Below are 17,500 nucleotides of genomic sequence, written 5' to 3'. Positions count from 1 at the left end.
TGTTAGCAGGTATGAACGTAGCCAGAATGATGCAAACGTGGGAATCCAAAACTTTCGCTTTAGTCAAATTTTCACTTAGTCATTCATTGATGTCCATTAGTGAAAATCCTAAAAGTAAGGATTCCCACAATGTGTGAATAGGATTCCTGAACCTTTTGGACACAATAAAGTACCCAGTTGCTCCATTCTCCCTGTAGCCTGCTGCTAAAAGGTAACTGCCAAAATAAAGGAAACTCCAACATAAAGTTGGGCCACCAACTTAGTCTGTTACATTATGTATCTCTATCTTTATTAAGGCTCTTAGACATTATATGTCTCTGTCTTTAAGTCTGTTACATTATGTATCTCTGTCTTTAAGTCTGTTACATTATGTATCGCTATCTTTAAGTCTGTTACATTATGTATCTCTGTCTTTAAGTCTGTTACATTATGTATCTCTGTCTTTAAGTCTGTTACATGATGTATCTCTATCTTTAAGTCTGTTACATGATGTATCTCTATCTTTAAGTCTGTTACATTATGTATCTCTGTCTTTAAGTCTGTTACATTATGTATCTCTATCTTTAAGTCTGTTACATTATGTACTTCTATCTGTAAGTCTGCTACATTATGTATCTCTATCTTTAAGTCTGTTACATTATGTATCTATATCTTTAAGTCTGTTACATTATGTATCTCTATCTTTAAGTCTGTTACATTATGTATCTCTATCTTTAAGTCTGTTACATTATGTATCTATATCTTTAAGTCTGTTACATTATGTATCTCTATCTTTAAGTCTGTTACATTATGTATCTCTATCTTTAAGTCTGCTATATCTGTATCTGTATTCTATTTCCTCATATTATTATCTCTATTGTATCTCTATTTCCTCATATTATTAGTTTCCTTGTTTTGACCCACATTCTCTCTCACACAACGCTCGTCTTTCTTCTTTTCTTCCTGTCTTTTTTAATAGATGTGTTTTCTGCCTGATGCCCTTCTCTCATACAGTGTGGTGATTGTGTGTGTGAGGAAACAGACAGAGAAACAGAGAGAGAGAAACAGAGAGAGAGAAACAGAGAGAGAGAAACAGAGAGAGAGAAACAGAGAGAGAGAAACAGAGAGAGAGAGTAACAGAGAGAGAGAGTAACAGAGAGAGTAACAGAGAGAGTAACAGAGAGAGAGAGTAACAGAGAGAGAGAGTAACAGAGAGAGAGAGTAACAGAGAGAGAGAGTAACAGAGAGAGAGTAACAGAGAGAGAGAGTAACAGAAAGAGAAACAGAGAGAGTGAAGAGGGACAGTGTGGTGATTGTGTGTGTGAGGAAACAGAGAGAGAAACAGAGAGAGAGAAACAGAGAGAGAGAAACAGAGAGAGAGAAACAGAGAGAGAGAGAAACAGAGAGAGAGAGAAACAGAGAGAGAGAGAAACAGAGAGAGAGAGAGTAACAGAGAGAGAGAGTAACAGAGAGAGAGAGTAACAGAGAGAGAGAGTAACAGAGAGAGAGAGTAACAGAGAGAGAGTAACAGAGAGAGAGTAACAGAGAGAGAGTAACAGAGAGAGAGTAACAGATAGAGAGAGAGTAACAGAGAGAGAGTAACAGAAAGAGAAACAGAGAGAGTGAAGAGGGACAGTGTGGTGATTGTGTGTGTGAGGAAACAGAGAGAGAAACAGAGAGAGAAACAGAGAGAGAAACAGAGAGAGAAACAGAGAGAAACAGAGAGAGAAACAGAGAGACCCTGTAGAGACTGAAGAGGTACAGTGTGTCCAGAGGGCCGGCTGGTCCGGAGGAAACCCACAGCTGGTGACACGCACACACACACACACACACACTAAGACACACAAACACACACACAAACACACACACAAACACACACACACACACACACACACACACACACACTGAGACACACACACACACACACACACACACACTGAGACACACTAAGACACTCACAAACTCACACACAATCCACACATACAGGATTGCGAACAAATACAAGCAGGGACACACACAGACAGTCCACATCCTCAGCTGGTGCGGTCCTCAGTGCTCCCACGTAGGGTCGTGGGTGACGTCAACCCCCCTGGTAAATCCGCTGCTAATCCAGACAGCCCAGGGAGGTGCTGGGAGATCTCACAGTCCTCCACACACACACACACACACACACACACACACACACACACACACACACACACACACACACACACACACACACACACACACACACACACACACACACACACACACACACACACACACACACACACACACACACCTCTGAGATCGGATTGCTGGTTGCTGACCTGGGTGGTCATTCATCCCCAAACCAACCCCCAACACACACACCGCCCCCCTCCCATCTGAGATCAGATTTCTGACCTAGGTGGTCATTCATCCCCAAACCAACCCCCAACACACACACACACACCGCCCCCCCCCCTCCCATCTGAGATCAGATTTATGACCTAGGTGGTCATTCATCCCCAAACCAACCCCCAACACACACACACACACACACACACAACGCCCCCCTCCCATCTGCTGTGTTTGGAGTGTTCCTCCCCCGGGGTGACACATCAGGTGACGGAGAGGTGACAGTGACGTTTGGTGTCGTGAACTGTGACCACACTGTGAGGGGGTTCAGTACCTCCTGGTTACTGTTTCTACAGTGTTAATGGAGAGAGGTTCACGGTCATGTCATGTTGTACGTCATATCAGGAGACTTGGGGTGTTTTGAAATGGTTTTTGGATCGATTGGTTGTTTTTTATGAAGCCCTCTTAACATGGATTTGAAATGTAACAATCTCCATCTGGATTCAGCTTGGTTTTAAGCAATTCTCTCAAAGACTCTTTGTTAAGCATAAAGACATAGTCTTTTAGCAGTTGTTCTGGCGCCTCTTCTAGATCAATAGAAAGTATTGTGGAGGCAGACAGACACTATTCTGGTAAACCGATGATTATTAAGTGTTTTACCGTTTATTATAAACTGTATCTGGATATTGTGGACATTTTTTTTCATACTTTATCCATTTGGAGGATTCATCTTGGAAGAGAGGACAGAGAGGTGTCATCAGTGGGGAGGATTCGTCTTGGAAGAGAGGACAGAGAGGTGTCATCAGTGGGGAGGATTCATCTTGGAATAGAGGACAGAGAGGTGTCATCAGTGGGGAGGATTCATCTTGGAAGAGAGGACGGAGAGGTGTCATCACTGGGGAGGATTCATCTTGGAAGAGAGGACAGAGAGGTGTCATCAGTGGGGAGGATTCATCTTGGAAGAGAGGACAGAGAGGTGTCATCACTGGGGAGGATTCATCTTGGAAGAGAGGACAAAGAGGTGTCATCAGTGAATAGGATTCATCTTGGAAGAGAGGACAGAGAGGTGTCATCAGTGGGGAGGATTCATCTTGGAAGAGAGGACAGAGAGGTGTCATCAGTGGGGAGGATTCATCTTGGAAGAGAGGACAGAGAGGTGTCATCACTGGGGAGGATTCATCTTGGAATAGAGCCGATGAATCTGGAACTGATCTTAAAGAGGAGCTATTTACTCTGTTTGTTTCTATGTTACCAACCCAGAGAGAGGGGGGGGAGAGGGAGCAAGAGAGAGATGGGGGGTAGAGAGGGGGGAGTGAGGGAGGGGGAGGGAAAAGAGAGAGGGGACAGACAGAGACAGAGAGAGAGAATGAGAGAGAGGGAGAGGGGGAGGGGGAAGAGAGAATTATTTTCATATTTTCATCTGTGTGGAGGATTCATCTTGGAAGACAGGACAGAGAGGTTTCTAAATCCAGTTCAATAGAGGAGCTGATGTCATTTGGAACACAGTCATTCAGTTCAATAGAGGAGCTGATGTCATTTAGGACACAGTCATTCAGTTCAATAGAGGAGATGATGTCATTTGGGACACAGTCATTCAGTTCAATAGAGGAGCTGATGTCATTTGGAACACAGTCATTCCGTTCAATAGAGGAGCTGATGTCATTTGGGACACAGTCATTCAGTTCAATAGAGGAGCTGATGTCATTTGGAACACAGTCATTCAGTTCAATAGAGGAGCTGATGTCATTTGGAACACAGTCATTCAGTTCAATAGAGGAGCTGATGCCATTTGGAACACAGTCATTCAGTTCAATAGAGGAGCTGATGTCATTTGGGACACAGTCATTCAGTTCAATAGAGGAGCTGATGTCATTTGGGACACAGTCATTCAGTTCAATAGAGGAGCTGATGTCATTTGGGACACAGTCATTCAGTTCAATAGAGGAGCTGATGTCATTTGGAACACAGTCATTCAGTTCAATAGAGGAGCTGATGTCATTTGGAACACAGTCATTCAGTTCAATAGAGGAGCTGATGTCATTTGGAACACAGTCATTCAGTTCAATAGAGGAGCTGATGTCATTTGGGACACAGTCATTCAGTTCAATAGAGGAGCTGATGTCATTTGGAACACAGTCATTCAGTTCAATAGAGGAGCTGATGTTATTTGGAACACAGTCATTCAGTTCAATAGAGGAGCTGATGTTATTTGGAACACAGTCATTCAGTTCAATAGAGGAGTTGATGTCATTTGGAACACAGTCATTCAGTTCAATAGAGGAGCTGATGTTATTTGGGACACAGTCATTCAGTTCAATAGAGGAGCTGATGTCATTTGGAACACAGTCATTCCGTTCAATAGAGGAGCTGATGTCATTTGGAACACAGTCATTCCGTTCAATAGAGGAGCTAATGTCATTTGGGACACAGTCATCCAGTTCAATAGAGGAGCTGATGTCATTTGGAACACAGTCATTCAGTTCAATAGAGGAGCTGATACCATTTGGAACACAGTCATTCCATTCAATAGAGGAGCTGATGCCTTTTGGAACACAGTCATTCCGCTCAATAGAGGAGCTGATGTCATTTGGAACACAGTCATTCAGTTCAATAGAGGAGCTGATACCATTTGGAACACAGTCATTCCGTTCAATAGAGGAGCTGATGTCATTTGGAACACAGTCATTCCGTTCAATAGAGGAGCTGATGTCATTTGGAACACAGTCATTCAGTTCAATAGAGGAGCTGATACCATTTGGAACACAGTCATTCCATTCAATAGAGGAGCTGATGCCTTTTGGAACACAGTCATTGTTTACATGTTTTACTGTTGGATGGTGAGGACCACAGGGCGGTTAGATGTCATGTTGTGTGCTGAGGGACGACTTGCCCTTGAAGACATTTTGTACTGTATTACGTCATAGGAGGAGCTGTAGTGTGTGTGTGTGTGTGTGTGTGTGTGTGTGTGTGTGTGTGTGTGTGTGTGTGTGTGTGTCCTAACATCCAGTTAGCCTCCCCTAACTGACCACCCCGACCGCTGGCACAAAACACATCCACAACATGCCTTGATTTGTCAGCGTGTCCTTAAGCTGTAGTTACTCATTGACTTGACTGTTGGCCTGCAAGGCTTCGCCCTGGATAGGACCTTAGCCCTAGAGTTCATCCCAAATGGCAACCTATTCCCTATATAGTGCACATTTAGGACCACTTCCTGGAGTCTCTTTGCATTTCCATCGTCTCCGTCACGTGTTTCTCTGTCTGTGTGTTTATAACAACGGCCCCTGTTGAGGCTGCCTCAGCAACCTCCCCAGCCTCAGCAGCCTCCGCAACCTCCCCAGACTCAGCAACCTCCCCAGACTCAGCAGCCTCCGCAACCTCCCCAGACTCAGCAACCTCCCCAGACTCAGCAACCTCCCCAGACTCAGCAACCTCCCCAGACTCAGCAACCTCCCCAGACTCAGCAACCTCCCCAGACTCAGCAACCTCCCCAGACTCAGCAACCTCCCCAGACTAAGCAGCCTCCCCAGCCTCACCAGCCTCACCAGCCTCAGCAACCTCCTCAGCAACCTCCCCAGCCTCACCAGCCTCACCAGCCTCAGCAACCTCCTCAGCAACCTCCCCAGCCTCAGCAACCTCCCCAGCCTCATCACTTCCCCAACCTCCCCAGCCTCATCAGTTCCCCAACCTCCCCAGCCTCAGCAACCTCCCCAGCCTCCGCAGGCTCAGCAACCTCCCCAGTCTCAGCAAACTCCCCAGTCTCAGCAACCTCCCCAGCCTCACCAGCCGCAGCAACCTCCCCAGACTCAGCAACCTTCCCAGCCTCACCAACCTCCCCAGACTCATCAGCCTCCCCATACTCATCAGCCTCACCATACTCAGCAACCTCACCAGCCTCATTAACCTCAGCAGCCTTCACGTTCACTTCCTATTTTAAAAAGGGGTTAATAATAGCAGTGCACTATGTAGGCAATAGGTTGCTATTTGGGGCAGTTGGGCCTGTCCTCTTCAGACTGGGTAATGGGGTCAGGTCACACCCTCTGTTGAGTCATCTTCCTGATGACGTTGTTTTGCTTGTTGTTTCATGCCACACTACAACAGAATTACAGCGTATAATGATGCAACATCAGATTTCATTTCCTTTGAACGATCCATGCGGTGTGTTGCCAGAACAAAGAGGTAAAGTATTCACGGGACCATTCAAAATCTGTGTCATACTTCTTAATGTTATTATTTGGAACGCTACTCCTCCTACACCGTTTAAGCTAGAAACGTCATTCAAACTTTAAAACGTGCAGATAAGTCTGGAATAATGTGCTTGTAAATAAGTTGTTGATGTCTTTTATACTTTTTAAACTATTAAGCTTTTTGTCCTTTTTTTCCCATCTTCATTCACTTTCATGGTATTTCCTCAAGGCCCCTTGTGACATCATCACTTCCAACGTTCCATTCCATATAAATGCAACAATGCAACGTTCGACACAAATCAGATACTTTGACCCCTTTTCCAACAACTTAGACAAAGAGTTAAAACATATCAAATCTTCATCTACTTCTCTGCTATTCAAATCTGTTCGTGGAACAAAAATATATTCTACCGGTACATCTATCGGTACAGCTGTTTTAGTAACTGCATTAACGTTTTCCAAACAACTGCTGTCAGACAAAAACGTAGAGCGCGTGAAATCGTCCTTTATCTCTCCACTTTTCAAATCAAAACTCAGAACTGAAATATCTTCTACCAATTAAAAGTTACAGCTGTTTGTCAGAGTTTAGGGTGACAAAAAGTTAGCTAACATTTGTATTTATTTTTATTTCACCTTTATTTAACCAGGTAGGCCAGTTGAGAACAAGTTCTCATTTACAACTGCGACCTGGCCAAGATAAAGCAAAACAGTGTGACACAAACAACACAGAGTTACACATGGGATAAACAAATGTACAGTCAATAAAACAATAGAAAAATGTGTATACAGTGTGTGCAAATTGAGTAAGATTAGGGAGGTAAGGCAATAAATAGGCCATAGTGATGAAATAATTACAATTTAGCAATTAACACTGGAGTGATAGATGTGCAGAAGATGAATGTGCAAGTAGAGCTACTGGGGTGCAAAGGAGCAAAAAAGAATAATAACAATATGGGGATGAGGTAGTTGGGGTATTTACAGATGGGCTGTGTACAGGTGCAGTGATCGGACAGCTGCTCTGACAGCTGATGCTTTAAAAAAATATATATTTCACCTTTATTTAACCAGGTAGGAACTTGTTCCAGTGTCCAAAGAAGAGACAGAAGTATACAGAATGGTGTCATCTGCGTAGAGTTGGATCAGAGAATCACCAGCAGCAAGAGCGACATCATTGATGTATACAGAGAAAGAGTCGGCCCAAGATTTGAACCATGTGGCACCCCTATATAGACTGCCTTAGGTCCGGACAGCAGGCCCTCCGATTTGACACACTAAACTCTATCTGAGAAGTAGTTGGTGAACCAGGCGAGGCAGTCATTGAGAAACCAAGGCTGTTGAGTCTGCAGATAACATCAGCTAACAGCTCTCTGTCTTTTCATTGAGCAGCCTAAATGGAACCTTTGTTAAGGATATATGGATACTCACAGAAAAGGAGGCACACAACTACAGACCACAACTAGTGACCACGACCATACAACTACAGACCATAACTCCTGACCACAACCACACAACTACTGACCACAACTACTGACCACAACAACACAACTACTGACCACACAACTACTGGCCACAACAAAACAACTACTGACTACAACCACACAACTACAGACCATAACTCCTGACCACAACCACACAACTACTGACCACAACTACTGACCACAACAACACAACTACTGACCACACAACTACTGGCCACAACAAAACAACTACTGACTACAACCACACAACTACAGACCATAACTCCTGACCACAACCACGCAACTTCTGACCACAACAACACAACTACAGACCACAACCACACAACTACTGACCACGACTACTGACCACAACAACACAACTACAGACCACAACCAAACAACTACTGACCACAATTACTGACCACAACAACACAACTACTGACCACAACAACACAACTACAGACCACAATCACACAATTACTGACCACAACTACTGGCCACAACAAAACAATTACTGACCACAACTACTGGCCACAACAACACAACTGCTGACCACAACTACTGACTACAACCACACACCTACTGACCACAACTACTGATCACAACAAAACAACTACTGATCACAACTACATACCACAACCACACAACTACTGACCACAGCCACACAACTACTGGCCACAACAACCCAACTACTGACCACAACTACTGATCACAACAGCACAATTACTGACCACAACTACTGATCACAACAACACAACTACTGACCACAACTACTGACCACAACCACACAACTACTGACTACAACTACTGGCCACAACAACACAACTACTGACCACAACTACTGACCACAACTACTGACCACAACAGCATAACTACTGACCACAACTACAGACCACAACCACACAACTACTGACCACAGCCACACAACTACTGACCACAACTACTGACCACAACCACAAAACTACTGACCACACAACTACTGACCACAACTACAGACCACAGCTACTGACCACAGCCACACAACTATTTATCACACAACTACTAAACCACAACTACTGACCACAACTACTGGCCGAAACAACACAACTACTGGCCACAACTGCAAGCCACAACAACACAATTACAGACCACAACCACACAACTACTGACCACAACTACTGAAAACTACCACACAACTACAGACCACAACCACACAACTACTGACCACACAACCACTAAACCACAACTACTGACCACAGCTACAAAACTACTACTGTAACTATAACTATTAAATTTGCACTACTATAACTATAACCAGTCACCACCATTACTACTGTAGACAATACCACTACTATAACTATAACCAGTCACCACCATTACTACTGGAGAAACTACCACTACTATAACTATAACCAGTCACTACCATTACTACTGTAGACACTACCACTACTATAACCAGTCACTACCATTACTACTGTAGACACTACCACTACTATAACCAGTCACTACCATTACTACTATAGACACTACCACTACTATAACTATAACCAGTCACTACCATTACTACTGTAGACACTACCACTACTATAACTATAACCAGTCACTACCATTACTACTGTAGACACTACCACTACTATAACTATAACCAGTCACTACCATTACTACTGTAAACACTACCACTACTATAACCAGTCACCCCCATTACTACTGGAGACACTACCAGTACTATAACTATAACCAGTCACCACCATTACTACTGGAGACACTACCAGTACTATAACTATAACCAGTCACCACCATTACTACTGGAGACACTACCACTACTATAACCAGTCACTACCATTACTACTGTAGACACTACCACTACTATAACCAGTCACTACCATTACTACTGTAGACACTACCACTACTATAACTATAACCAGTCACCACCATTACTACTGGAGACACTACCACTACTATAACCAGTCACTACCATTACTACAGGAGACACTACAACTGCTATAACTATAACCAGTCACCACCATTACTACTGTAGACACTACCAGTACTATAACTATAACCAGTCACTACCATTACTACTGTAGACACTACCACTACTATAACTATAACCAGTCACTACCATTACTACTGTAGACACTACCACTACTATAACTATAACCAGTCACTACCACTACTATAACTATAACCAGTCACTACCATTACTACAGGAGACACTACAACTCCTATAACTCTAACCAGTCACCACCATTACTACTGTAGACACTACCAGTACTATAACTATAACCAGTCACTACCATTACTACTGTAGACACTACCACTACTATAACTATAACCAGTCACTACCATTACTACCAGAGACACTACCAGTACTATAACTATAACCAGTCACTACCATTACTACTGTAGACACTACCACTACTATAACTATAACCAGTCACTACCATTGCTACTGTAGACACTACCACTACTATAACCAGTCACCACCATTACTACTGTAGACACTACCACTACTATAACCAGTCACCACCATTACTACTGTAGAGACTATCACTACTATAACTATAACCAGTCACCACCATTACTACTGGAGACACTACCACTACTATAACCAGTCACCACCATTACTACTGTAGACACTACCACTACTATAACTATAACCAGTCACTACCATTACTACTGTAGACACTACCACTACTATAACTATAACCAGTCACTACCATTACTACTGTAGACACTACCACTACTATAACTATAACCAGTCACCACCATTACTACTGGAAACACTACCACTACTATAACCAGTCACTACCATTACTACTGGAGACACTACCACTACTATAACCAGTCACTACCATTACTACTGGAGACACTACCACTACTATAACTATAACCAGTCACTACCATTACTACTGTAGACACTACCACTACTATAACTATAACCAGTCACTACCACTACTATAACTATAACCAGTCACTACCACAACTACTGTAGACACTAACACTACTATAACTATAACCAGTCACCACCATTACTACAGTAGACACTACCACTACTATAACCAGTCACTACCATTACTACTGTAGACACTACCACTACTATAACTATAACCAGTCACTACCATTACTACCAGAGACACTACCACTACTATAACCAGTCACTACCACAACTACTGTAGACACTACCACTACTATAACTATAACCAGTCACTACCATTACTACTGTAGACACTACCACTACTATAACCAGTCACCACCATTACTACTGGAGACACTAACACTACTATAACTATAACCAGTCACCACCATTACTACTGGAGACACTACCACTACTATAACCAGTCACTACCATTACTACTGTAGACACTACCACTACTATAACTATAACCAGTCACTACCATTACTACTGTAGACACTAACACTACTATAACTATAACCAGTCACTACCATTACTACTGGAGACACTACCACTACTATAACTATAACCAGTCACTACCATTACTACTGGAGACACTACCACTACTATAACTATAACCAGTCACTACCATTACTACTGTAGACACTACCACTACTATAACCAGTCACTACCATTACTACAGGAGACACTACCACTACTATAACCAGTCACCACCATTACTACTGTAGACACTACCACTACTATAACTATAACCAGTCACTACCATTACTACTGGAGACACAACCACTACTATAACCAGTCACCACCATTACTACTGTAGACACTACCACTACTATAACTATAACCAGTCACCACCATTACTACAGGAGACACTACCACTACTATAACCAGTCACTACCACTACTACTAGCCTTGCCAGGCTCCCCAGTCTCACTAGCCTCCCCATCCTCCCCAGCCGCTCAAATCTCACCCGCCTCGCCAGGCTCCCCAGTCTCACTAGCCTCCCCATCCTCTCCAGCCGCTCAAATCTCACCCGCCTCACCAGCTTCACCAGTCTCCCCAGCCGCCCCAGCCTCACCAGACTCACCAGCTTCACCAGCTTCACCAGCCTCACCAGTCTCCCCAGCTTCACCAGCCTCACCAGTCTCCCCAGCCTCACCAGCCGCCTCAGCCTCACCAGCCTCACCAGTCTCACCAGCATCACCAGCCTCCCCAGACTCACCAGTCTCACCAGCTGCCTCAGCCTCACCAGCCTCACCACACGCACCAGTCTCACCAGCAGCCTCAGCCTCACCAGCCTCACCAGTCTCACCAGCATCACCAGCCTCACCATCCTCCCCAGACTCACCAGTCTCACCAGCAGCCTCAGCCTCACCAGCCTCACCAGTCTCACCAGCATCACCAGCCTCACCATCCTCCCCAGACTCACCAGTCTCACCCGCCTCACCAGTCTCACCAGTCTCCCCAGCTTCACCCGTCTCACCAGTCTCCCAAGCCTCACCAGCCGCCTCAGCCTCACCAGCCTCACCAGTCTCACCAGCATCACCAGCCTCCCCAGACTCACCAGTCTCACCAGCTGCCTCAGCCTCACCAGCCTCACCACACGCACCAGTCTCACCAGTCACCCCAGCTTCACCCGCCTCACTAGTCTCCCTAGTCTCCCCAGCTTCACCCGCCTCACCAGCCTCACCAGTCACCCCAGCTTCACCCGCCTCACCAGTCTCACCAGTCACCCCAGCTTCACCCGCCTCACCAGTCTCACCAGTCACCCCAGCTTCACCCGCCTCACCAGCCTCACCAGTCACCCCAGCTTCACCCGCCTCACCAGTCTCACCAGTCTCACCAGCCGCCTCAGCCTCACCAGTCTCACCAGTCACCCCAGCTTCACCCGCCTCACCAGTCTCACCAGTCACCCCAGCTTCACCCGCCTCACCAGTCTCACCAGTCACCCCAGCTTCACCCGCCTCACCAGCCTCACCAGTCACCCCAGCTTCACCCGCCTCACCAGCCTCACCAGCCACACCAGCCTCACCAGTCTCCCCAGTCTCACCAGTCACCCCAGCTTCACCCGCCTCACCAGTCTCACCAGTCTCACCAGCCGCCTCAGCCTCACCAGTCTCACCAGTCACCCCAGCTTCACCCGCCACACCAGCCTCACCAGCCACACCAGCCTCACCAGTCTCCCCAGTCTCACCAGTCACCCCAGCTTCACCCGCCTCACCAGTCTCACCAGTCTCACCAGCCGCCTCAGCCTCACCAGTCTCACCAGTCACCCCAGCTTCACCCGCCACACCAGCCTCACCAGCCACACCAGCCTCACCAGTCTCCCCAGTCTCACCAGTCACCCCAGCTTCACCCGCCTCACCAGTCTCACCAGTCTCACCAGCCGCCTCAGCCTCACCAGTCTCACCAGTCACCCCAGCTTCACCCGCCACACCAGCCTCACCAGCCACACCAGCCTCACCAGTCTCCCCAGTCTCACCAGTCACCCCAGCTTCACCCGCCTCACCAGTCTCATCAGTCTCACCAGCCGCCTCAGCCTCACCAGTCTCACCAGTCACCCCAGCTTCACCCGCCACACCAGTCTCCCAAGCCTCACCAGCCACACCAGCCTCACCAGTCTCCCCAGTCTCACCAGTCACCCCAGCTTCACCCGCCTCACCAGTCTCACCAGTCTCACCAGCCGCCTCAGCCTCACCAGTCTCACCAGTCACCCCAGCTTCACCCGCCTCACCAGTCTCACCAGTCACCCCAGCTTCACCCGCCTCACCAGTCTCACCAGTCACCCCAGCTTCACCCGCCTCACCAGCCTCACCAGTCACCCCAGCTTCACCCGCCTCACCAGTCTCACCAGTCTCACCAGCCGCCTCAGCCTCACCAGTCTCACCAGTCACCCCAGCTTCACCCGCCACACCAGCCTCACCAGCCACACCAGCCTCACCAGTCTCCCCAGTCTCACCAGTCACCCCAGCTTCACCCGCCTCACCAGTCACACCAGTCTCACCAGCCGCCTCAGCCTCACCAGTCTCACCAGTCACCCCAGCTTCACCCGCCACACCAGCCTCACCAGCCACACCAGCCTCACCAGTCTCCCCAGTCTCACCAGTCACCCCAGCTTCACCCGCCTCACCAGTCTCACCAGTCTCACCAGCCGCCTCAGCCTCACCAGTCTCACCAGTCACCCCAGCTTCACCCGCCACACCAGCCTCACCAGCCACACCAGCCTCACCAGTCTCCCCAGTCTCACCAGTCACCCCAGCTTCACCCGCCTCACCAGTCTCCCCAGTCTCACCAGCCGCCTCAGCCTCACCAGTCTCACCAGTCACCCCAGCTTCACCCGCCACACCAGTCTCACCAGTCTCACCAGTCTCACCAGCCTCACCAGCCACACCCGCCTCACCAGTCTCACCCGCCTCACCCGCCTCACCAGCCTCACCCGCCTCACCCGCCTCACCCGCCTCACCCGCCTCACCAGCCTCACCAGCCTCACCAGCCTCACCCGCCTCACCCGCCTCACCAGCCTCACCAGCCTCACCAGCCACACCCGCCTCACCAGCCTCACCCGCCTCACCAGCCTCACCCGCCTCACCAGCCTCACCAGCCTCACCCGCCTCACCAGCCTCACCAGCCACACCCGCCTCACCAGCCTCACCCGCCTCACCCGCCTCACCAGCCACACCCGCCACACCCGCCTCACCAGCCTCACCCGCCTCACCCGCCTCACCATCCTCACCAGCCTCACCAGCCTCCTGAGAACAGCAGTAGCAGAGCACTTATATTATGTTCAACACAAGTCTGGTCTAATGGAACAGGCCAGATAAAGGCCACGTTGGGGATGGAAGGAGGGAGGGAGGGAGGGAGGGAGGGAGGGAGGGAGGGAGGGAGAGAAGGAGAGAAGGAGGGAGGGAGGGAGGGAGGGAGGGAGGGAGGGAGGGAGGGAGGGAGGGAGGGAGGGGGGGGGAGAAAGGGGAGATAAAAAGAGAGAACGGAAGAATGAGAGAGACAGAGGTGACACTCCAACCCTCCTCCCCTCTCAGAGCAGCAGTAGCTCTTAATGGGGCAATATGCAGTTGGTACATCCAATTTTGGACTTAGAAATTAATAATATTTACCCATTGATTCTTGAAGAATATAACTTATAAATGCCTCATGAGTTTAGTTCAACTGTCGTACCCCATCAGAACCAAAGATATAAGCTTGTTTTACTTAATTGTAAACAAACTCTATTTAGCCTCCAAACATGGTTAAAACTATAATTTTGTTATCGTCGATGGTCAGTCCATAGCCCTGTCTATGAATTTGAGAGTGGTTCTATTTTTCCAGTCCCATCCCTCAGCTTTTTACCTAAACAGTGGTTGGGATCTGCTTTGTTATTGTTTCAACTGCTGATTGCTGCTTTAATGGGAACATCCACCTCCTGCACTGCATCCCCTGAATCAGCACACACCTCCCTGTCTCCTTCTAAAATTGCAGTTGGGCCAAGCAGATCATTCTGGGACGTAACACACACACACATTCTGGGACGTAACCCTTCTTTCTGTCCCAGGTACCGTAGCAGCTATTTTTCACCAGAGGAAATCAGTAAGGGACACACAGGGCCTGGGTGGTATGGAAAACCACTCTGGAAAAGGATTTAGAGAGAACACGTGAGCAGTCCAACATGAACTGGAGTAGACTCTGTCACCGGCCGCGTGAGGTTGTATCAGCCTCTAGTGAGCTGACTTTCTAGGAAAACATTTGGTAACGATTTGATTAACGTTATATTATAAAACATACATTATCCCACATAAAGCAGCACATTGTTGCTCTCATTTGAAGGCCTCATTGGAAAGATCTCAATGAAAATACTGTATTGGAAGTAGGAAGAGAAGCGGAGCTGCAATCACTAACACTACAATAGTCAGCCCACCCAACTTTGATTTTGTGTAAACAATAATATGTTAACAACATGGATGACTGATGTTGCTGATTAAACGTGGCAGTAATCAAAGCAGACCTTGTGTATGAATCAGATCAATGTGTACTGCCTCAGTCAGAAACAACCACCTTTCACACACACACACACACACACACACACACACACACACACACACACACACACACACACACACACACACACACACACACACACACACACACACACACACACACACACACACACACACACACACCACCTTTCCCCTAGTTCCCACTTAGTTTATTTAGCATCTGTAGCCCATTTCAGCCTTCAAAACTTCACCAAAATGGACAGTCAGGTTCTGTTCAGTCCCATCGGAGGCAACAGGGAGGCAGACAGGGCAGAGTTTACTGCGATTGTTTTTCTCGGTTGTTCATGGTTAAAGAAGCGAGGCAAGTGATGCCAGGGACACGGCTTGGCAGGGAGGCAGAGAGCTGTATCTCTGCTGAGGGTGGTCTGTCTAAGGGGAACTGTATCTCTGCTGAGAGTGGTCTGTCTAAGGGAACTGTATCTCTGCTGAGAGTGGTCTGTCTAAGGGGAACTGTATCTCTGCTGAGGGTGGTCTGTCTAAGGGGAACTGTATCTCTGCTGAGGGTGGTCTGTCTAAGGGGAACTGTATCTCTGCTGAGAGTGGTCTGTCTAAGGGAACTGTATCTCTGCTGAGAGTGGTCTGTCTAAGGGGAACTGTATCTCTGCTGAGGGTGGTCTGTCTAAGGGGAACTGTATCTCTGCTGAGGGTGGTCTGTCTAAGGGGAACTGTATCTCTGCTGAGAGTGGTCTGTCTAAGGGGAACTGTATCTCTGCTGAGGGTGGTCTGTCTAAGGGGAACTGTATCTCTGCTGAGGGTGGTCTGTCTAAGGGGAACTGTATCTCTGCTGAGAGTGGTCTGTCTAAGGGGAACTGTATCTCTGCTGAGGGTGGTCTGTCTAAGGGGAACTGTATCTCTGCTGAGAGTGGTCTGTCTAAGGGGAACTGTATCTCTGCTGAGGGTGGTCTGTCTAAGGGGAACTGTATCTCTGCTGAGAGTGGTCTGTCTAAGGGGAACTGTATCTCTGCTGAGGGTGGTCTGTCTAAGGGGAACTGTATCTCTGCTGAGAGTGGTCTGTCTAAGGGGAACTGTATCTCTGCTGAGAGTGGTCTGTCTAAGGGGAACTGTATCTCTGCTGAGGGTGGTCTGTCTAAGGGGAACTGTATCTCTGCTGAGGGTGGTCTGTCTAAGGGGAACTGTATCTCTGCTGAGAGTGGTCTGTCTAAGGGGAACTGTATCTCTGCTGAGGGTGGTCTGTCTAAGGGGAACTGTATCTCTGCTGAGGGTGGTCTGTCTAAGGGGAACTGTATCTCTGCTGAGGGTGGTCTGTCTAAGGGGAACTGTATCTCTGCTGAGAGTGGTCTGTCTAAGGGGAACTGTATCTCTGCTGAGAGTGGTCTGTCTAAGGGGAACTGTATCTCTGTTGAGGGTGGTCTGTCTAAGGGGAACTGTATCTCTGCTGAGGGTGGTCTGTCTAAGGGGAACTGTATCTCTGCTGAGGGTGGTCTGTCTAAGGGGAACTGTATCTCTGCTGAGGGTGGTCTGTCTAAGGGGAACTGTATCTCTGCTGAGAGTGGTCTGTCTAAGGGGAACTGTATCTCTGCTGAGGGTGGTCTGTCTAAGGGGAACTGAATCTCTGCTGAGGGGGGTCTGTCTAAGGGGAACTGTATCTCTGCTGAG

At 47.5% G+C, this 17,500-nt stretch overlaps 1 protein-coding gene across 1 annotated transcript; it reads right to left on the bottom strand.

The window, feature by feature from the left end:
* Positions 1-11,857: 11,857 nt before the first annotated feature.
* LOC129848865 (collagen alpha-2(I) chain-like) lies at positions 11,858-15,635 on the bottom strand. The gene is made up of 2 exons (XM_055915960.1): positions 15,612-15,635; positions 11,858-14,584 (listed from the first exon to the last, which is right to left on the bottom strand). The coding sequence occupies exons 1-2, from the start codon at positions 15,633-15,635 to the stop codon at positions 11,858-11,860; spliced, it is 2,751 nt and encodes a 916-aa protein (XP_055771935.1).
* Positions 15,636-17,500: the final 1,865 nt, after the last annotated feature.

The sequence above is a fragment of the Salvelinus fontinalis genome, unplaced genomic scaffold (assembly GCF_029448725.1).
Source record: "Salvelinus fontinalis isolate EN_2023a unplaced genomic scaffold, ASM2944872v1 scaffold_1241, whole genome shotgun sequence".
Classification (NCBI taxonomy): domain Eukaryota; kingdom Metazoa; phylum Chordata; class Actinopteri; order Salmoniformes; family Salmonidae; genus Salvelinus; species Salvelinus fontinalis.
The sequence above is the reverse complement of the archived record's forward strand: the minus strand, read 5'-3'. Positions and strand labels throughout refer to the sequence as shown.

Coding starts and splice junctions, on each gene's coding strand:
- LOC129848865 (XM_055915960.1), bottom strand. CDS start 15,635: ATGTGCTGCTTTATGTGGGATAAT. Junction 14,585..15,611: donor GCTGCTTTATGTGGGATAAT/GTATGTTTTATA, acceptor TGCTGTTCTCAG/GAGGCTGGTGAGGCTGGTGA.